Genomic DNA, 23,689 nt, shown 5'->3' with positions numbered 1-23,689 from the left:
TTATGTGTATCATGATGCAAATGATCATGATAGAGATGTTTGTCAAGAGGGGGCATCAGAAAATCATTATTCTTCATATAATCATATCCATGTAACTCAATCCATTTTCTTTAACTTGTTCCTCTCATTCTTTTGAAAATTTCAATTTGAAAGTTTTTTTTTTTTAATGCCTGCATGGAACATGCCCAAATTATCATTCAACAATCTCTACTCCTACATTTTCTCAACTTTGTTTAGTTCAGTTTTACCTTTTCACTCATCTCTATCCTTATTACACTCACTTATTAATAAAATACTACTCAACCATCCCACATTCGATTTCATAAAACATAATTAATCTTATTATTATCTTATAAATTTTTTCTATTAACTTAATTAATATGCATCCATCGCATTGCACTCAAGAAACTCTATCTCCCCTTTAAACATGGAGCTCTGAATTTGTTCTTTGATATCTTCATCCTTCGTTAAAATAAATAAATAAATATATATATACTTAAAGCCTTATCTCACAAGAATGAATCGAGCATTGGATGCAACCCATGTGTACATACCCAAGAAAATCCATACTCAAATATTTACATTTTAGTTAAATAAAATTATAAATAATAAATTAATTAAACCTTCAAATTCATGTGAACTTACCATGTTATTATCTCTCTTTTACTATTTTTTTTTTGTAAGAAAACCAATCAATGGTCAAGATCAGGAACAAGTGGAAAGGAACGATCGTGATCTCACCTAAAAAGCAGCTTTGAATGATCTGAAGTCCGCGTGAAGACTTGGACAAAGACTTATAGACAAACTAATTTAAATGTATATGGGATCAAATTGTCCGCAAAATATCTGACTACTGCCCCGGTCAGTCTTACAAGCTGCCCGAAACTACTCTCTTTCTTTCATACTTAAAAGCGTGACCTTTCCCTTCAACAATCGACGCCACCACCTCTGCGGAAGGTGGCGCATGATAAGGTGGTGCGCCTCCGACTCCAAGGCTGTTAAGTGCGCTTAGAGATGGGGCAGGGAATGAGTTGCAGTGCGAGTCCTGAACATGGGCTCTTCAGTGCTGTTCAAATGGGAGATTTGATGAGTGTTGAAGCTCTGTTAGAGAGACAACCAAATCTCTTAAATCAAACCACCGTTTACGATAGGCACTCTGCACTTCATATTGCTGCTGCAAATGGTCAGATCGAGGTGGGTTTTTTTTTATAATTTTATGTTTTTTTCTTGGTTTTTTTTGTTATTTTGGTGGATCTAATGGATTTGTTTTTGGAAAATTTTGATTTTGGATTAATGGGTATCTTTTATGGTGGTTGATTGGTGATGGGTTAGGTTCTTTCTATGATTTTGGATCGATCTGTTAATCCAGATATCTTGAATCGTAATAGACAGGTAATAAGCTTTTGTGAAGTTTGATTAGGAAAGAAAAGAAAATTTTGGATTTATTTGATTTTTTGATTTGGGAAATGTTTGATCTTGTTATTTAGCTTAATTTTTTCCTTTTTGATTGGTTTAGACTCCCCTTATGTTGGCGGCAATGCATGGGAAGATCTCGGCCGTACAAAAGCTCTTACAAGCAGGGGCGAATGTATGTAAAGATCTGTTCTTGTTCTTCTTTTATTTGATTTTTTTTAATGAAATTTTGGCCTACAACTGAGAATTATAAATTGGGTTTCTTTTTAATTTACCAGATTTTGATGTTTGATTCCCTTCATGGAAGAACTTGCTTGCATTATGCTGCTTACTATGGTCACTCAGAATGCCTACAAACCATCCTTTCTGCTGCACATTCAACCCCAGTTGCAGATTCTTGGTGAGTAATTGTTTTAATATATTTTCTAAATCTATTGTTTATGAGATTTGTGTGATTAGATATCGAGGTTCTTGGATTTCAAGTTCAATTTGGTAATTTCATGTTTTGGATTGAGTGGTAGGGGATTTGCAAGATTTGTGAATGTTAGAGATGCTAAAGGAGCAACTCCTTTACATCTAGCAGCCCGACAAAGCCGACCTGATTGTGTTCATATTCTTTTGGATTGTGGAGCTCTTGTTTGTGCTTCGACAGGAGGATACGGGTAATACTCCCTTACACAAGGTCTTATCTTTTTCCGAGTTTTTGTGATAATTTGTTTATCTTTTAGATTGATAGACGATGGTAATTGCAGCTGTCCAGGGAGTACTCCAATTCATTTGGCCGCTCGAGCGGGTTCTTTGGATTGTGTACGAGAATTGCTAGCGTGGGGAGCAGATCGGCTTCAAAGAGATGCATCTGGGTAAGCTTTAATTTATTCGGTCCTATTGGATTTTTTTTTGTTGGGTATTATAGATGTTGAAATTAAAGAATAATTGTCATACCCAATTAATCGAAGTAGTTAATTCTAGCACTACGTTTGTTTAATCATTTTGTATACCATTAGCCATTATCACAATATATTTCTAGACTTTTATTAGTTGAAGAGATACTCTAGAAGTGGTTAATATTTGAGAAATAACTTGATCTTGGTAAACATCTTTGTGTTTTTATCTATTTATTTAGGGTTGTAAATGTCTGCAAATGAATTTATATAATGGGGTGGGGTATTTGCAGGAGAATTCCATACACAGTTGCATTAAAATACAAGCATGGAGCATGTGCTGCGCTGTTGAACCCTTCATCGGCCGAGCCTTTGGTCTGGCCATCACCCTTGAAGTTCATTAGTGAGCTTAATCCGGAGGCAAAGATACTATTAGAGAGGGCTCTCATGGAAGCGAATAGAGAGAGAGAAAAAAGTATCTTGAAGGGAACGGCCTACTCACTTCCATCCCCTTCATATTCTGATCCCGGGGTTGAAGATAATATGTCCGAGGTAATTTCTTCCGCACCCATTCTGGTTGAAATTCCATTTTTCGAATACATACACCACAAACGGAAAAAATTGGTATAGAACTTTACTAAATTACTCCTTAAGACAGTTTCCCAATAATTTCATATTTTTGAAGATATTAGCATCCCACAAGAAAATATTTACTCATTTTCCTCAATATAGACAGAATCGAGACATCATTATAGACATTTTATTTGATAGTACTTCACCCTAAGGCGATAACTTGTTTATGTAACCTTGTTCTGTTTTCATAATCAATCCAAGCTGAAGAAAAGGATTTGATTTCAAAGAAGAGTTAGAATCCTAACTGTTAGAAAGAACTTAACCGAATCCATATTTTGTGTCCTAAATACTGTCAGTTACATTAGTTTTAGTTTCCTCCTTTTTTTTGGCTTGAGTGGTTTCTACAAAGTTTGATCCTAAAGATTGAAAGTTAGTCTCTTGGGAGAAAAGTAAATTGTGTTCATAGGAAGCCTAAGTTGATTAAACTATCAGAATAAGAAAATAATGCCTAATAGTACATTGGTTCTATGCAGGTCAGTGAAGGTGAGCTATGCTGCATTTGCTTTGATCAAGTCTGCACAATTGAAGTCCAAGACTGCGGTCACCAGATGTGTGCCCATTGCACGTTAGCCCTGTGTTGCCACAACAAACCAAACCCCACTTCCACGTGTCCTCCATCCCCACTCTGCCCGTTTTGTCGCAGCAGCATTGCCCAACTGGTGGTAGCTAAGATAAAGATCGACAATGAAATAGACAGAGACATCTCCTCCTCGAAACTGAAGAGGTCTAGGAAATCTCGAAACTTCAGTGAGGGCAGTAGTAGCTTTAAAGGGGTATCGGCCATGGGCTCACTTGGGAAGATGGGCCGTGGTTCAGGAAAGGTTGCGGCCGACAGCAGTGATTGGGTGGACAAGCCTTGAAACGTAGTGATTGAGGACTTGTTTGGTTACATTTCTAAAAATCCATTTGCTTATGTAGATTTGGGGAATTCTAAGAGCAAAAGGAGAGGGATTCAAAATAAGAAGTTTTTTTTTTTTTAGGAGGTTTGGGTTTGTGGGTGTTAGTGTAATTTTTTTTTTTTTTTTAACTTTAGATTGAAGAAGCATTAGTATTGCCTTTGGAGGGTCTGTTACAGTGTACCTGAAGAGAAAGATTCATGTTCTTTAATGGAAATGTCACCCTTTCTTTCTTTCTTTCTTTCTTCAGTGTTTGCTTAGACCATAACAAACCTCCCTTTTGTCTTAGGAAATTGTGGGTCTTGAATGTAATATTGTTTTATTTAGGGGATGTAAATATAAAATTATTTTCTTGTGATCTAGAGAAAGAAGAAGAGAAAAAGCCTGTTTTGGGGGGGTTGGTTGTCAATTGTCATGTGACCATGTCTCAGTTCCATTGGTTTTCATAATTCCAACAGTTCAAGGGCCTCCATTATTTATTCAGATAAGTTTTATGACCCTCCCTTTAATAATGAATGGGACCCACTAGTGATTCATCAAGCCTGAAACTTGGAAGGATGAAGTCAGATTGACACGTGGCTCTCTGTAGGTGATGATGTACCTTGGCCTATACAAAAGTGAACAACTTAGAGAAAATCTCGATTATCGAGAGACTATAGGCGTTGGTCCCTCTCTAACAAGAAAACTAACAATTGAGGAGTGGGTACCACTTAAAGTTGGCGTGTACCTGATGGATGTATCTGACGGTCTGGATCTAGGGAGGAACAGTGGTTTTTAGAGTATGAAATGTGGAGAATACAAATAGCCAATCTCAGTCTCTCTGAAGTGACGTGTTCAATTATTGACTTACAGCTTGGGTCCCCACACTGCTTGATACTTACTTGGATAGAACTGAAACGCTACATCGATTCGTTGGTCCACGTGGCGAATAAAACAAGATTGCACGGTCTAAGATTCTTTTTTTTACGTGGAGTCGTTGATATAGTTCAAGAGAGAGAAGCGGACACTCAAGTTCAAGTACACGGATTGGTTCCTTATGTTGAGACAAGAAAAGAAAGTGACGTGGGTAATGGACAGATTGCCACGTAGCTGTTAAGTGCTAAACCAATGGATTTGGACTTGGATCGGATAGGATCCTATCCGAATATATAATTGGATTGGTTCAACGGTCAGAATTCACCCTTTGGGATAAGTATATTTGAGATATCTATCAGGATATATATAAATCCGGACCTTTCGATTTCATGTTTATTCTACGAGGATCGTGTGCTTTTACATAAGTCACCTCCACTTGACCATATAAATATAAAGAGTTTTTCAACTTTAGACTTTTTTTTTTTTTAATTACCGGGTATCCCTCTAGATCGTGGATCGAGCCCGTATCTAGGCCTTTCTCAATCCATAGACCATGGATTTGTCCGAGGACTAATCATAGGTCACGTGTAACTCCCGCACATCACACGCACCAGGTAAGTGAGGGTGCACCATCGCGGGTGGCCTCAAAGTAATTAATGTTCATATTGAGCATTGAACTCACGACCTACGGGCATTAACCGTTTATTGCTCTGAAATTGCCATTGAGCCAACCCCTCGGGGTTAACTTTATACTTGAACTTGTAATTTACTTGCATGAGTGAATAATTTATAAAAAGTAGAGCAAATTATGAACTCCAACACCAAATTTGAATAAAATGAACTAAGGAATCAGGTGCAGATGTTGGTGACAACATTGCCAACTAACTTAAGAAGAGCCATAACATAGGGATTGATGTGGCGGGCCACATAAACTTCGTTAGCTCATTCACCAGAGTGATTTGGACTGATCGTGACCCAGTGCCTCGGGGAAATGCTATCTCAAGTGCCAATGAGAGGATGTACGATGAAGAAGCGATTTTTTTTAAAAAAAAAAAGATTAATTGGGTTAAGGCAGACCTAAACCAGCTACAACCTCATATAACGCATCCCCCTCTTATCTTGAGCAAGAATAGGTAATAGAGCACTAGGGAGCAAATTACAATCCAAAAAAAATGCAATCTAGACTATCGTTTATCGAAACTAGCATATCAATAGCCCTGTTAGCTTCTTTGAAAATATGAGTGAAGGAGGCCTCTTGGAATCTTGAGAGAATGCTCCTAATCAAGAGGATCAAGTGGTGAACATGCCAAGGGCAGCTCCAAGTGTCATCGAGGATGTTCACCGTCACTAAGGAATCAAGCTGAATAGTGATTCTCCAGGTGTTGGAGGCTGCAGCAAGCTGGATACCTTTGAGGATACACTGTAACTCATAATGTAAAACAGATCTAGAAGTATTGCAACCCACTATTGCAGAGCTTGATATCCTGATAAACCCGAATCATCCTTTTAAGTGTCAGAACAATGTAGACTTGTTTTACTTACCTCAAAGTGAAAGCGACTTGGTGCATCAATCATGACAGAAACTAAGACAAAGCATGAGCTAATCAAAATTTTCCCTTTCCCTCACCTCCTTCCCTCCTTCGTAGTATAAATAAGGCCTCCCATAAGTCCAAAAGGACAAGACATCAATCTCAATCCCTGCTTAGTTTGGTTCTCAAACAAAATTTTTTAGTTTTTGGGTGAATCTATTTTCAGTAATTTTCACATTGCCCCAATGTTTCTAATCATTTTTTCTATTGTCATTTGAAAGAAATTTTTTCATAGGAAACAAATTTTTTTTTGGAGAGCAATTTCTGAGACGGCTGAGCCATAATCTTCTGCTTACAACATAAAGTCGGGAATTTCTTGTTTGATCAATTTATCAATAATGGTGAACTTAATGAACTCTAATCCTGGATGGGCCAGACAGATAAATACACATAAAACCTTATCCATGCACCTTTACATGAGAGAGAGATTGTAGATCCCAATGCAACCCAAGACAAATAACTTATAGAACCAGCCATGCTAGACAAACACCAAGAATCTTTAACAGACACAAACCTTAATTGAGAAGGGGACTTGTATATTATTATTGCATTTACCTTGGAAGACTCCCAATTTAGAAATTGTAAAGGTCAGAGGTCACTTGAAAGGAATATCTTGAAAACATTGCCTCTCCCAAACTCCAATCGCCAAATCCAGCAATCAAACAAACAAACAAATTACAAATCCCTCTCCTTAAATGATAAAAGATGCGAGTTTTATTCACTTCTAGATCATGAAATTCAACCCTAATTAAATAGAAACATAATAAAGTGTGTGAGGAGATGATACCCTTCAAGTGGTGGGCTATCCACAAATACATGAAAACAATACTGGAAATGTGTGCCTCGGTTACATTGGTCTCAAGCCTCACTAAGCTAACATGGTGAGTTTGGTTCTGAAACAGGGCGAGCTTCGACGAACTCGTCGGGTTCATAGATCATTGGATTCAGATTCCTTCTGTAATCAGTAGCAGCTCTTCGCTCCACTTCTAGAAAATGACCAAGGGATGGAGAATATTTCACATTCTCAGTATCAACACTAGCCTTTGAGCATAGAGAGGAAAAACAAGTTTTGGAAATGTAACTCTTCTTGCTTCTCAAAGGTTCAGCTTTTCTACCTCCCACTGATCTTCCTGACAGCTCTAGAACGCTAGAGACACCAATAAGACTCCCAAATGTGGTGCTCTTGTCATGGAAGAAAGACCCGGTAGACTGAAACCAATCATGGCATTGTACATATTTAGTTTAGTCCTATATATATTTACTTTCACATTGCGGAGGGGCAGAAATCAAAACTACTAGAAGTGAAATAAACATACGAAATGTACATTAGCCTAAATTACAATAAAATCATGTTTACATAACCTCCAACGGTTGGCTAGATGTTCAAGACCACACCTCAAAAAGCGGAGATCTTGAGTTCAAATCCTCCCTTACAGGCCATCATTGGGGATTTATCTCATAAATTACTTGGTATGTGTGGAGGGAGGGGACTGCACAAGCCTTGAGGATTAGTCACTCTAAGAAGTCCGGATGCCTTGGTTCCAAAACAAATAAAAAATAAAACATATATTTACAGCAATTCGCATAGAGTTGTGATAATCTGACTACCCCACGTGGCATGCTCAATTGACTACCTGACGTGACAAGTTTGGGAATCATAGATCTGCGCTCATAGGGATACGCAGTTTCCTCGAGATACACTTTTTTATGGGGAAGTGAGGCCGTGTATCCTGAGGAGCTCAGATCTATGGTTTCCTAACTTGTCATGTCAAGGTAGTCGATTGAGTTTGCCACGTGAGTTAGTCAGATTATCACGACACATTCACATATTTAGTTTTGTTGAGAACACATTGATTCAAATTTCTAGGATTCCATCAATTATGCCTCATGCCTTCATGGGGGAACATCCATTAGAAATGCACGGATGCCACCATGCACTATAAGTGTGCTTTTGTTGCTTTGATGTCGTCTTGTACATGCAATGTCTTGTAGAACATTTTGGGCTCACTAATGTTTTAGTGAGAGTTTAGTGGAACATATATATATATATATATATATATTTGTTAAAGTGTAGGGTAAAGCTTAGGGTGTTGAACATTTCCCATATATATATATATGGGTCAGGTTCAAACGACAACCATTTCTACACACATATAGACAACGTGTTTTGTCTTATATGGGCAAAAATGTTTGGAATGGGCTGATTTTTTGTGAGAATGATCTCTATGGTGAGGAGATCATCCTTGCCAAAAATCAGCTCATTATGAAACTTCTAGACCGTCCAATTTTTGTAAATCAATTTTGATGGGGTTACAAGTTTTGGAATGGGATGATTTTTTGCCAGGATGATCCCCTCATCACAGAGATCATCCTCACAAAAAATCAGCCCATTCCAAACATTTTTGCCCATATAAGACAAACACGTTGTCTATATGTGTGTCGCAATGTGTGTTACAGGAACCCGACCCTATATATATATAGGGAAATGTTCAGCACCCTAAGTTTTACCACACACTTTAACAAACGTTTTTTGTCCTACATGGGTTATAAGTTTTGGAATGGGCTGATTTTTGGTGAGGATGATCTCTATGATTAGAAGATCATCCTCCCCAAAAATCAGCCCATTCCGAAATGTTTAGCCTCATGTTTACACATTGAAAAATCGTGGACCGTCCATTTTTTGTAAATCAATTTTGATGGGGTTAGAAGTTTTGGAATGAGCTGATTTTTGGTGAGGATGATCTCCTCACCATAGAGATCATCCTCACCAAAAATCAGCTCATTCCAAAACTTCTAACCCATGTAAGACAAAACGCATTTGTTAAAGTGTGTGGTAAAACTTAGGGTGCCGAACGGGACCCATATATATATATAGGGAAATGTTCAGCACCCTAAGTTTTACCACACACTTTAACAAACGTTTTTTGTCCTACATGGGTTATAAGTTTTGGAATGAGCTGATTTTTTGTGAGGATGATCTCTATGATTAGAAGATCATCCTCCCCAAAAATCAGCCCATTCCGAAATGTTTAGCCCCATGTTTACACGTTGAAAAATCGTGGACCGTCCATTTTTTGTAAATCAATTTTGATGGGGTTAGAAGTTTTGGAATGAGCTGATTTTTGGTGAGGATGATCTCCTCACCATAGAGATCATCCTCACCAAAAATCAGCTCATTCCGAAACTTCTAACCCATGTAAGACAAAACGCGTTTGTTAAAGTGTGTGGTAAAACTAAGGGTGGCGAACGGGACCCATATATATATATATATATATATATATAGGGAAATGTTCAGCAACAAACATTTTGACAAACATTTTGGCAAAACATTTTTCAAAATATGGGTTAGAGGTTTGGAATGGGCTGATTTTTGGTGAGGATGATCTCTACGGTGAGGAGATCATCATCACCAAAAATCAGCCCATTCCAAAACGTCTAACCCATCAAAAATGATTTACAAAAAATGGACGGTCCACAATTTTTCAACTTGTAAACATGGGGCTAGAAGTTTTGGAATGGGCTGATTTTTGATGAGGATGATCTCCTCACCATAGAGATCATCCTCACCAAAAATCAGCCCAATCCAAAACCTCTAACCCATGTTTTGAAAAATGTTTGCCAAAATGTTTGTTGCTGAAAGGGACCCATATATATATATATATATATATGAAAAATCAGCTTGATTGATCACTTCTAGTAATTAGATTTGAGAATTTTTCAATATTCTTATACTCAAACTATCGTCTATACAACACTAATATATTTTTCTGTATAGGTCCGTCAAGACATAATCTACATATCCATGGTGTTTATGAGCACAAAAGACCGCTAAAATTTATTTTCAAGAGAGCAATTTTCAATTAAAAATGGATCTAAGTGTTCAACAGTTGAGTATCTTCATGTCAGTCTACTTTAAACATTGAGGATCTTCCAAAGAACAATCAAAGAATAGAATTTAAAATGCCCCAAAAAAGAAAAAGAAAACTGTACCATACATAATGGGTCTATCTAAATTTTCTCCTAAATCCAGTTTATCTTTTTAACTGACCTCAGTATCTAGATCTGATGAAGAATCAGTAACAGAACTTGGAGAACCAGTAAGCAAAGTATTGAATGAGATTGACCCAGAAAAATCATGATTCCTCACCAACTCAATTCTCACATTCAATGGTCTCAAACCCAGAGGCCATCCATCTTCCTGCAGTCCAAAATCCAAATCAATCAGACCAAAAACTTGAAAAATGTTCCAAAAATTCATTAAAAATACCATTGTTTATTAAAAAGAAACAGAACCCAGTATTCATAAAAACAAAACAAAGAGAAGAAGACAAGTTCAAGAGGAGAAAGAAAAGACCCATCAATGACACTTATTTGGGAAAATTCACAAATCCACATATAGAAAACCAGAAAGAAATTTGAGAAGAACCAAAGATAAAAAATCCAAAGAGCCAAAAGAAAAGACAAACAAATACCTGATGAGTCATAAATCCTTGAGGGCTTGTTGATTTGCTAAGGCGGCAAGTCAAGTGAGTGAAGTCACCTCACAGAAAGTGAGAAAATTTAAAAGTACTTGGGATGATTGATTTACTAGGAGAAGTCCAACTCAGTGAGGTCACCTCACAGAAAGAAATATCATTTCTAGAGTCTCTCTCTTTCTCTAATCTTTTTCTTCGACAGAAACTACAGAGTCAGCTACATTAACAAAGAGAAGAGGAAGAAGAAAACTACAAATCCCAAGAACAAACATGGACTATTGATGATCATATAGAGAGAGAAAGAGATGTCTTTTACATTTATAAACATTAATCTGGTTTCTTTGTCTGCTCTTCTTGGTTTCATTTACAGAGCAAAAGAAGAAAGCAACAGTAGAATTTTGTAGAAAGAAAAATGAAGATGAAGCTGTAACAGAAACAACAGGTTACCCAATAAATTTACTAAAATACCCCTCCATGGAGGATGTTGATGATATACGGTCCATAATATTTTACCTATAAAAACAAACAATTTTCCCATCAGCGAAAAGACTCTTTGACATCTTTGACCATATCACTACCGTCCATAAATGAGGGGTGCCATAACATTAACAGAGTTGGCCAGTGTTGGGTTTTTCTTACATGTGGCAACAAATGATCCATTTCTTTGGGCAGCCACTTTGCTTGCCACATGTAACTTAAAAAAAAAAAAAACTTTTTAATCGAAAATATCATTCATCAGAAATTAGGGACACCAAAGACATATATAGAAAAGGTTGAGGTTAATTAGTATACAGGTAAAAGTGACGAGAAGGGAAGAATCCTATCATGCACGCGTAAGATATGTTCTCCTTTCTTTAGTGTACTTTTTTCCTCGGGCCCACTTTCAGTTCTGTCTTGATTCAGCTAATAATGTTGCTTCGCTTCACCAAGGGTGCTATGTGGCATGATCTCACTTAGGACAATGACATGACCCATACATTGTTTATTCAAGCTCAACCAGAGCTCCAGCTTTTAAACTTGGATTAAATTTACTTGGCCACGGTTCTCATGAGTCATTCTTTGGAGTCGAGTCAAAGGATCCTGACCCATGAGAAAATATTGATTGTTCTTGTTTTGTTCGGTGGTGGTGGACGTAGGCACACTATCAAATCACATAAATACTTGTGTTTTCGAAAAAATATTAAAATGTAGATTATTAGATAGTAACGCTGAATTTTATTAGTAAATGACATTATGCACATGGAGATGATGGTGTCTAGCCTCATGTGGCGATAAGGCACATACATTAAGGTCTAAGCCACATTAGAGAATTTATATACATGAATGTAACACATTCATGAATCATACATAAATTAGTAATTAGATTCCAAAAAAGTATAGCAGATTATAAAACAAGTTTCAAGCTATGGAAACATGTATATACGAACGGACTCTCATAACTTAATTCCTCGAAAAACTATCGACAGATACCTATATTTATCTTTGAAAATTGCAATTCATGGTGAGCAGTCGAGTTCTATTGCTATTTTTTCCTTCATAAACAGCTTTTTCCCATGTATTTGAAGCTAATCATGATTATTCTATCAAGGAAAATGCTGGAATGACACAAACGAGACACAAAGGTGACAAAAATGATGTGATGGTGTGCACATAACCGTAAATGTTTTTTACTCGTATCTCGCGAAAAAGCATCAACAGTAATGTGCACGACACCACGAGTTTTTGTCACCCAAGCACGACTCTTCTATGAAACAAGGCTTCCCTCCTAGGGCTGAAACAAATACTAGTCTTCGAAGATAAAAAGTAACTAATAACATCTGCAACAAAAATTGGAAATCTTTCCAATAATACGCAATGAAATTCTTGTCAATTGAAACTTAATATAGAGCTTCGATTGTTATAAACAAAGTTCAATTAAAGTAAATTGACAGAAACGCCTTATTTATTTCCATAAACAGTAACTCCCAATGAAAATGTCTTGTTTGATATCTTAATTGGGAAGGCCCATTAACCTTATGATATTCAAACCATCTCCTGGACCCTTAACTAGGCCCACTAACTAAATTTTAAAAATAATATTAAATTGCAAAAATTTGGACTTCCAATGGATTGGATCATACTGAAGTCCAATCCATTCTGAACTGAAAACTCTGGATATGGATCATGGATTTGGGCTTCCATAAAGATTTGATTTGATAAATTATTCGATCAGTTCTGGATCAACCATTTACCCATAAGATATGGCACCTAGGGGATAAAATGTACCGTAGTATGTAAATTATATTATGTAGTTAATGGGCTTGGTTTGGTAGATATATGAGGATCCATAAATAGACAAATTGGTCCTTTATTATCTACATATATCATGAGCTGGATTTGGGTAGAACTCAACCATAATCGAATCTGGCTGATCAGATCAGAATTGGTCTTGGATGAATCCGATAAAGATCAGATCCGATCCCATAATGGATCCAACAAGCAAGAATTGGATCAGACACATGTTGGATCAGTTTTTTTATCTGATCTAGATATCAGGATCGAAATCTAACCATAACACTTAGATCGGATCGAATCCATTTGATATACAAAATATAAATAGAACCTGATATATTTAAACAAAAAATGTATAATTTATTTACTTTTTCAAAATTTATTGGATTGGGACATTATTGATCCAGAATTAATCCAGTAGATTATTGAATCATTCCTTATTTGAAACCAAATCTCCGATCTAGATCCAATTTGAACAATTGGGGTAGGGTCTACCTCAAACATATTGTTCGGATGGCTTCTAGAGAAGTACAAATGATAACTAGAAGCTTAATTATTGCTGATGAAGAACGCAAAGATCTTCAATAGTTCTAAATGTTATCTAATCTATTTTCATGAAATTGGTGTAAGACTTCAAAAATAAAATTCAGAAATCATGAGTAATTGACTCTTACAAATAGAAATCTTTTCAAATCCAACATATTATTCCAAATGTAGAATATGTATAACAAAGTAGTTACAAATGGGTGATGTACCACTCTAGGGACCATTGATGATGATTGTAGCTAGAAACTAAGGTATGTTGTCGAGTTGATAGGTGGTTCAAACTGTTTTATTTGATTGGTACATGAATTATTCGTTAGGGTTCATTAGTTCATGAACTTTTTAGAATTATTAAGGAAAAAGTACCCAAACGATCATGTATGTTACCCAAGTTACTGGCCCAGCCATGCTTTTAAATTATTTACCAAAAGAATCACATATCCATTTTGGTATTTGTTTATATATTTAATTTTTTCAAAATGGGTGCTTCGTTGTAAGTCACGTTTGCAATTGTACTTTCTTTATGCCTTTGAACCTTAAATAAAAGATCATTTTGTTTTTTTTTAACCAAGTAGTAAAAAAAGTCAAAACTATATTTAGGATTTAGGGTTGAATCATGATAATTTGACTTACCCATGTGGCATACTCAATCAACAACCCTAACTTGACAAGTTTGGGAACCGTAGATCTGCAATCTTTAGGATACAAAACTATACTTTTATATGAGGATGTGTAGTTCTATATCCCGAGGATTGTAGTTCTACGGTTCCGAACCTATCACGTCAAGGGTGTCGATTGAGTATGTCAAGTGGGTAAGTCAGATTATCACGATTCTTTAGGGTTTATAGCAGGTTGAAAATAGTGGTATAAAGAGATATTGAACTAAATGGGTATCCTTTTTGGAAAAAAGAATCAGTTTATTTATATGAATATGAAAAAAAACATATAAAGGTAAATTAAGTATAATATCCTTTCAATGCATACCTATTTTAGTATTTTTTTTTTTTAAAACCAAAATGGGTGCATAACCCTTTTGATAAATATTTTTAAAAAATAAAAATAAAATAAAAGAAAGAATGATTTACAATAAAAGAATCTTGCAAATTAGGTCACTAATTGGTGAAAACCATGAAGGATGTTCGCCTTTCTTGGAACACTAGATTTGAATTTAATACAATGTTGTTCACGAAAAGAGATCTTCGAAATTATCACAGAAAATAACCATCATTGATGTTTGCCTTTTCCAAACAAGAGATGATGCAATGAACCACGAAAAGAAAAGTGCCACATGGCACATTTCTATTTTAGGTCCAAATTCATGAAATTTTTGACCCTTCATCACCTACGAGCCAAAATCAACCTTATTGGTGATTTCAATCCAATGGCTTTGAGTATTTGTTGTTATTAGCTTGAAAAGAATAATGCTGAAGTGACTTCAAGATTGAACCTCACATGGCTCATCTTGACATAAAAGTGTATAGGAACAATAGATGCTTTCATCGAGATACGAGTGGAAAAGTATTTATGGTTCTTATACACTTTCACATCAAGATGTGCAATATAAGGTACAATCTTCACGTCACGCCAGCATGACTCGCTTGAAAATTCAATTTTTTTTATCCATGCACACGTGTTAATGAAAAAAAAAAAACTTAAATTTCCCAACCTTGGAAAATCACCAACCAAGCTATTTTAGGTGGGTAGGTCTAGATGTGTGGATCAAAAATATGCTATGCGTTTGGCTCATGTGTCATGATGAATGTTATTAAGGATAAATCGGCATCTTTGAAAATAAAACACATGTCATCTCGAGTTATGAGGCAATCGATACGATCCCAACCTTCTTTAGATTAAGGTGGTAAGTATCGAGCTTGTCATCTGACTCTAGATGGGGTAATGGAATTGGAAATAGAACAAAGTTTTTGGGGCATAATGTTTAACTGATTTCGAAGATTGTGAAAGTCCAAATGACTCTTGGCGCTTAATATCTAAACTATTTTTGAATGATTTGGATGGTAAGTGTGTTTTAGTAAGTACATACTTAATGCTTGTAGAACTTAATTAATTAGATTGAAGTGATATCAAGATCAAAGATCAATCCAAAAGTGACCTTTCTGAGTATTGAAAGGGAATCCAAGTTAAAAGTGACTTTGGAGGGGTATAATGAAATTAAGTTATTAACAAATAAAATAATCAAAACTTTGATACCACTAAATTGTAACCAAACCACAGAATCTTTCAATCATTTTCTCTCTCAATCAAAGAGGTAATTTGTTTACATTTTAATCAGACTTTAACTAAGAGGGGCAATTTAAATATTTTTTAATTCATCTAAGTATATATAATATTTTATAAGCAAGTGAGATGAAAAAAAAACTCTAGATTATGTTGGAAAGAATTGGTATATTTTCCCCAAAACTAGGTTGACTTTAGACATGCATCTCATTTGCATGTGCTCTATGGAGTTTCACAAAATCCAAAGACCTAAAATTATAAGCTATTGTCATCCAATGTAACAGATGAAGGGTGCATGAGTTTGTGATGCCATGTTACTTAAAATTATTTCTTTTCTTTTCTCTTTGGGTGTTGGGGTGGGGTTGATAGGGATGATTTTTTTTTCTTCAATTTTGATCTCTTCTTAGAAGTAATAAATGAGACTTTTTTTTTTTTTTTATACAGAGATTGAAGCTCTCCATCAACATCACCACTACGATTTGAGGAGAAATAGAGATTTTCTAGAGATCAGTTACGATTCTTTAGGAATTAGTACACTTTTTCATAAGGAATACATTTTTTCTTAGGAATCCCTAACATCCCAATGATGGAGAGAAAAATTCCTACCCATTACAATTGAGAAGAATATAGCAAAACTTAAAGTAAAGATTTATGTGGTTCAGCAACGATACCTATGACCATAGACAAAATCCAATCTTCTTCATTGAGAAAACTAAAAGGAGAATAATAATACCAAATCAAAGTCCTGAAACTCTTTTACACCCCTCTCTCTATCTCTCTCAAAACCTATAAGAAGAAAACCTTAATCTTAAGTAAAATATGGAATAACATTATTATATGGTTTCAAAAGAAGAACTTATCCTAACTATTAGATTAAACCTTAATCTAACAGCTGGGATAAAAAACTCAATAAATAACAATTTTCCTAATAAATGAGAGTGGTTAAAGGATAAACATAAGCTGCCTTTCAGATGCCTCGTTGTCCAAACAAACATCCAAAAACACTTATTAAGTTAGTAAGGAAAGTTCCAAGACCTCACTTCAATGTGGCATCCAAAAACATGATTGGATGTCACGGTATACGTATCACATAAGTTTAAGAAGTATGTTTTTTTTGAAAAGTAAAGATAATTTTTAATCATTTGATTTGAATTTTAACTTCGAGTTTGGTGGCCTTCCATTATGAAAATCTTGAATCAATAAATTTTTTACTTTTTAAATCTGGTCTACCCCCGTGAACTCAAGAGAGCTATGGACCATGGTATGCTGTTGAGTCAGGCCACCTGACTCAACAACATACTAATTAAGCTAGGGAACATAATTAACTTATCCACAGCTAAAGCATTGACAACTTTTTTTTAAGATCAAGGCCAACAATCATGAAAAAGTTCATTTCCAGTGATTGAGTGATGGGGGATTGATGAGTTTGTGGGGGGCAAGTTTACAATTTATGTAGTAGGGTGGGTCCATTGACAATGATGGAAGTCATGTTCATTGGGATGCATTTGAATTTTATTTTATTTAAATGTAGCGACATCGTAGACGTATCGAAAGAAAAGAAAAAAGTTCAAATTTCTAAAATCATTTTCATGGAAAAAGATTAGTTTACATTTTGGAACATGTTTAGTGGTAAGATTATTGTTCGGTAAAAGACTTGAGAAGCGTTTCCGATCAAAAGCAAAAGCTGAAAATGAGAAAAGCAAGAAAAGTTGCCTAAATCAGTTTCTCACTTCCAGTGTTCGTGGAAGCTAATAATGGAATTTAAAAGTACATATTTTTTTGGGATGGCAATACCCTTAGGTTTTTAAGTTAATGACTAAAATGACTAGAGTATTTGTAGGATATCAATTAAAAAGAATAAATTTTAATATAATTAATTACCAGAATGCTAAAGAAGTTGTTTCCTAAACACTCATAAACAATCAAGAACAATGATGAATGCAGGCGGTCTTGGTACGCGACTGACATGGCAAGGGCACATAACTGCACATCTTTTTCCTATATATCCCGATGAAAATGATCTATGGTTCTGTGCCCTTGCCACATCAGCTGCGTATCAAGATCACATGCATTTATCACGACTTAACAATCAATTACGCAAAAGTTCTTCTATCAAAAATGCAAAACACATATTGTTCCCAAACGAGACCTTATGATTTGTTAAAATAAAGTAATGGTACACAAGCTTTTCTAAGATTCTGGGAAACAAGTCTTCAATGAGAAGTAAAAGAATTATAAGTCTCATATTCAATTATTTACTATTGAAGTAATTATTTTTTGTCAATAATTTGGTGAAAACCATGCATGGAGGATGTTTGTCTGTCTTGAAAAATTGGGTGGGAATTTAATACAATCTCCATACAAAAATAGATCTTGGAACTCTAACATTTAAAAAATTAATAATAATCTTTTTCTATTACATCTTGTTAGGGAATCCAAGGTTACTGATTTTATATGTATATATGGACTATGGAATAAAAAAGAAAAATATAATTTCAATCTATAATATTATCAAAATTCTCACCAAAACCTCCATTTTTCATTTTCATTTTTATGTTTTTTATCACATAGTCTGCACGACTTGAGAACCAAGCCTTTTTCTTTAAACAACATAGAACCTGGTTTACAAGAGAATATGGTTCAGTAAAGTAGGGATGCTATGCGTCCACCTTTTCCATTGCTTGTACTTCAGTGTTGATCTTTGCATCTTTAGCTTTACCATATCACTAGATCTAGGTCTTGGACCAATACCCACCAAACCCAAACGAAGATATCACCCTTACAAATTAAAAAATAAATAAAAAGCTGTTCATATATATTAATTCATGAAACTGAGCAAACCCCCACACTATAACACAATTTTATCTCTAAATACAGATAGGATCTCTATGATATAAAAATGAAAAAAAAAACAAAAAACAAAAAGAGGAGAGAGATAGAGAGAAGAAGAAATCATTTTCTCAAGAAAAATTAATTTTTCTTAGAAAATGATCCTTACAAATTGATTTCCTCGTAAAATGTTTTCAGATGATCAATTGCACCAAGGAAAATATCAACAAGGAACTTCTTTTTAGGTGGGGTGGGGATAATGATGAGAGAATGGCATTAGAATTTCCCACAATAGCAAGAAAATCATTTTGGGAGATCTAATGGAAGAATATTTTCCCCCCTAGATGGGAAAATACAAAAACGAGCAATCGTACACCTGTAAATCAAAATTTTCCAGAAAAATCATTTTCCCATTGATTTTCGTGCCCTATCTTGCATACCCATTGAAAAAGTTACTTCTTGTAGTAGTTGTTGTTGCTGCTGCTGCTGATGATGTTATCACCTCTCGCTTTCTTGATCTTACGGTCTTGATCTTCAACAAGTGGGGGAAACAACAATTCAATCTCTTTGGACAAATCAATTCGGATCAGATTCGATGTCACTTTTCTTTTCTTCAATGGAAGTGATTTGGGTTTTCTTGGTGCGGGTGGGCATTGTTGTTTCACTTCAGTTTTGTGAACCAAAGACGTCGGAGTTCGAAACCCATCATCATCATCTTCTACATTGAATCCTCCTAGTGTTGGAATTTTGAACTCTTCAGAAGAAAATAAAATCTGGCATTTCTCTTCTTTCTTTTCTTCCTCAATATTAATATCTTTTTCTTTCGGTCGATAATGATCATGATCTTCTGATGAAGTCGTAATTTGACAACGATCTGCAATAAAGATCTCTGAATTTGACACACCCATAAAGGAACAAATGGAGAATAAAATACAAGAAGAAGAAAAAAAAAAAAAAAACTCAAATGAGAGAAACAAAGAAAAGAGTGCAAGAGAGAGAGGTTACATTCCATATATATATTTATCCTATGTAGAATGTTAACTCATATTCGACCAAAACACCATCTTTTCTATTTGTTTTTTTGTGTTCTCCTGAGTTTCAGCTTCTTTGATTTGTTTGCTTTTTCCACGTTTTACAAGAGAGATATTAAAGGAGAAGCAACCAAACGGTTTTAACTGTGACAGAGAAAGTGCATCGGATCCTCTGAAGGGGTTCGAACTTTAAACTTTAAAACTCAAGACTCAAATTTCCAATGAGTCGAGTGAACTTGATGCTAACCGTCAATGGATTGGATCAGACCCAAAATCCGAGCCCTTTTCTTCCAATGACTTTGCATCTGGATTGTGGATTTGGGTTTCAAACCTGTTCGGCAACCGACATTAGGGAGTCAATGCCTTTGTTCTATATGGATTAGAAGTTTCGGAATAAACTAATTTTTTGTGATGATGATCTTTATGGTAAGGAGATTATTTTCACAAAAAAAATAGCGTAATTTAAAACTTCTAACCAATAAAAAGTGATTTAGAATTGTAGATGGTTAGAATTGGCTTTGGCTACTAAAGCTACCCTTATCATTATGTATTTTTTTATTTTTAATTGATTAATGGGAGGTTAGGCAGACCCCCAGTCAGAAAAAAACAAGATTACACCCTATCATAAGCATGCCTAAAAGCATCCTTACATATAATGTCTACCAACTGCTGAGATAGGTTCCTATGTTCAAATATAACTCTACTTAAAGAAGGAAAGAGCGAAGCAAGAAAGTTGTAGTTTTGCTGCATTCTCTAAAGTAGAAAGTGAATTCGATTCTTCGGAAGTAGCTACCCTTATATATATATATTATCTTCACTATTATAATAAGAGAAAGTGGAGTGGGATGGTTCACACCAAAATTTGAGTTGCAATAAATGCCTTCCACTTCTATATTTAAATTTAGGAAAATGCTGGAATGACACACGGTATTTACTGTGATTCTCACAAGTTTGACGTGGAATGGGCCATAACCATAGATGTGTTTCCTCGCGATATCAGTACAAATCATTTACGGTTATGTATGCATGTCCACATCAGAATTGTGAGAATCACAGTAAATCCTGCGTCACCCCAGCACTACCCATTTGGTTATTTAAAAAAAAAAAAAAAAACAATAAACTTGCAACTTGCATACTACTTATTTTTTTCAAAGTTACAAATATTATATAATCTTTAAGGAAAAAAAAAAAAAATTCTTTAATCAATATCTTAAATTTCAAATAAATCCTTTTGGTATATGCCACTTTCTAGTGTATTTTATTTAAATATATATGAAGTTTTTCTAAACATTATATATCAAATTGATTTTGATCTAATTGGGACCTGATCTGATTGTTATTGAATCAGATTTCGATCCCAATGTTATGATGCCATATTGAAAACTGAATCTTACTTAGGGTTGACTACAATACTTATCAGATTGGTTTTAGGTCTGAACAATCTTATCGATCCATATGGAATTAGTCAAATTAAGCCAGATCCAATCACGTCCCAAACCATCGATAGCCCTACCCACGAGTTGACTCATAAGAGTCATGTAAATATTGTATTATATATTTATAAGATATTACTTTTAGCATTACTAAGATTTAGATTATTATTATTATTATTATTATATGGACAAAGAGTTCTGCCGAGTTTGTAAATTGACCACAAAGTCGACTAGGACGAGTTTTAATACTATGGTTTGAGTTTAATTTGAAAGTCTCTTCTCCTTTACTTCTGTCTTTCTTGGGGTCCCATCTGAGCAAAATTTTCTATTTTGTCATGACATCGTCAATTTCTCGGATGCTTGATTTAGTTTGCAAGCAAGGAATGATAAAAGTGCACAACCACCATGACCAGGTGTTGAACAACCTTACCGAACTCGTCAGGGTCCACCATGGTTCTTAAAATAAATATTTCAACTCTGCACCCAACGTGTGAGTTGACTCATCCGACTCCCTCATCTTGGATGAGCCAAACCCTATAAATCGGTTTTTATATATTTTTTAAATACTTATTATTTTTTGTTATTATAAAGTTAATTAATAAACGTTCAATCAAAAATCTTACATGCATATATTATAAATATTTAAGAATAATTTACCAAAACGGTAGAGTTTTCGAAATTAATTCCGAAAACGGTACACTGTAGCAATTAATTCCGAAAACGGTAAATTTACCGTTTTCGGAATTAATATTTTTTACCAAAACGGTAAAAACAGTAAAATATTTTTTTTATACCGAAAATACCCTTTTTTCTTTTACATATATATTTACAATTTTAACCTTAAAACAATGAAAATCCAACTAAAAAGATTCACTCTCTTTCGGTAATCCAACAATCACATGTATTTATAATTTTTTTTTTTATCGAAATCAATTTTATTTTTGTAATTTCAGTCAAAAAATAAAAAAGGGCATTTTCGGTATAAAAAAATATATTTTACTGTTTTTACCGTTTTGGTAAAAAAATTTAATTCCGAAAACGATAAATTTACCGTTTTCGGAATTAATTGCTACGGTGTACCGTTTTGGTAAATAAACGAAAAGTTGTGCATGTTTTGGTAAATCTGCCAATATTTAAACTATTAAAAATTAATTATTTTATACACCCAAATCCTGATTGACTCATCTAAGTTTTCATAGACTTGGTTGAGATTTTCGAAATACAGGGTAACTATCTCATATCCTTGATGAGCCAATGTGTTGGACAATTCATGGCGACTTTCTTGTTTGGTTACCTTCAAGATCGACATGACTTACTCCAACTGTGAGATGCTTTAGCCGAGCTTTAAAATCATGGGATCTTCTTACCCATGAAGTTTGCATTTCCTCATCAATGGACAACGATTCAAATATCGTTTAAGTAGGTGATTTCTAGAATTTGATTCTTTTTTTTTACCAACGCCCTTGTCATCAGGCTGGTAAATGGCGATCTCCAAGCCTAATACAAAGTGTGAATCTATATGTAATCTAAAATATATATTTTTACAATCACTAACTCCTTAAGATCACTAGTGTTTTGTATTTTGGACATCTGTATGATATCTGTCAAATATTCTTTAATGCTTAAATTAGCTTTTTGTTAGAGGAGTAATCTAAAATTATTTTATTTTATCCTTCTATTTTCTTTGCAATCACTAACTCCTTGAAATTAGTAGATCATAAATGTTTTGTGTCTTGGGTATCGTGTGATGCCTGTCAAATAATCTTCGATGCTTAAGTTGGATTTCTATCAAAATAATAAAAATCAATAGAAAGATCCTAAAATAAAGCTTCATTCTCTTTATTTATAAGCCTGCCTTATTGAACCATAATTTGATTTTCTCTCTATTACGTTGTCTCAGGATCTTAGGGATCCATGATTGTTCATTTTTGGGACTCATGCTTATGGATCACCATCTCGAGAAAAGTGACAAATCTTCCAAACTGTTTTTTATGGATTATGTATTGTCCCAATTGGGTACCACTATTCTATCATCCCATTCTTAATCTTCAAGGTGACATGCCTTAGGTTCTAATCTTTTGTATATTTTTAACTATACAACTAAAATTTATAATCCATATTTATTTTTGAGCCTATATCTACAAAAGTGTGAGTCAAATATTTATACAATAAAATGGTCAAGATAGTTGACTAAATTTGATGCCTAGTTCTTCTAAGGCATGGCCAACCTGACAAAGTGTGTAGTGTGTTACATAAAGTTGACCGGGAGTCAAGTTGAAACCCCACTCCCTGAAGTACAAGATCTGAACTTCTATTTTCTTTTTTTGAGTGCTTTGTAAGCAACAATTGGGGCTAGTAACTTAGGATTCCCCCATAGAATCTGGAGGAGGTTAAGATGGATGAGATTTGGTAAATTTTTATTTTTTATTTTTAATATTATAAGTGGGGATTCCTTAATTATTCTTTCTTTCTTTAATCATGTTGAGCCATAATGAGAAAATGAATGGTGAGTAAAATGTGCTTGGTTTTCATCATCAAAGAGACAAGTTGAAACCTTTAGATGGTCTTTGAGATTCGTCTAATGTGATTCCCAAGGATTTATTTA

General features: G+C 34.7%; 2 protein-coding genes across 2 annotated transcripts; one reads left to right on the top strand and one right to left on the bottom strand.

Annotated features, from left to right (window-relative positions):
• Positions 1–923: 923 nt before the first annotated feature.
• Positions 924–4,183, top strand: LOC147395252 (putative E3 ubiquitin-protein ligase XBAT31). Its single transcript, XM_086450975.1, has 8 exons — positions 924–1,194; positions 1,333–1,392; positions 1,517–1,588; positions 1,692–1,813; positions 1,935–2,075; positions 2,166–2,273; positions 2,588–2,846; positions 3,401–4,183. The coding sequence occupies exons 1-8, from the start codon at positions 1,015–1,017 to the stop codon at positions 3,785–3,787; spliced, it is 1,329 nt and encodes a 442-aa protein (XP_086307101.1). The 5' UTR covers positions 924–1,014; the 3' UTR covers positions 3,788–4,183.
• Positions 4,184–6,958: 2,775 nt separating this feature from the next.
• On the bottom strand, positions 6,959–11,134 carry LOC147395251 (uncharacterized). The gene is made up of 3 exons (XM_086451519.1): positions 10,740–11,134; positions 10,316–10,465; positions 6,959–7,476 (listed from the first exon to the last, which is right to left on the bottom strand). Exons 1-3 carry the CDS (start codon positions 10,749–10,751, stop codon positions 7,141–7,143), a joined length of 498 nt encoding a protein of 165 aa, XP_086307645.1. The 5' UTR covers positions 10,752–11,134; the 3' UTR covers positions 6,959–7,140.
• Between the last annotated feature and the right edge of the window lie 12,555 nt (positions 11,135–23,689).

The sequence above is a fragment of the Akebia trifoliata genome, chromosome 8 (genome assembly GCF_017979445.1).
Source record: "Akebia trifoliata isolate Shusen 1 chromosome 8, ASM1797944v1, whole genome shotgun sequence".
Taxonomy (NCBI): Eukaryota; Viridiplantae; Streptophyta; class Magnoliopsida; order Ranunculales; family Lardizabalaceae; genus Akebia; species Akebia trifoliata.
Note: the sequence above shows the minus strand (reverse complement) of the source record. Positions and strands in the feature narration are given on the sequence as shown.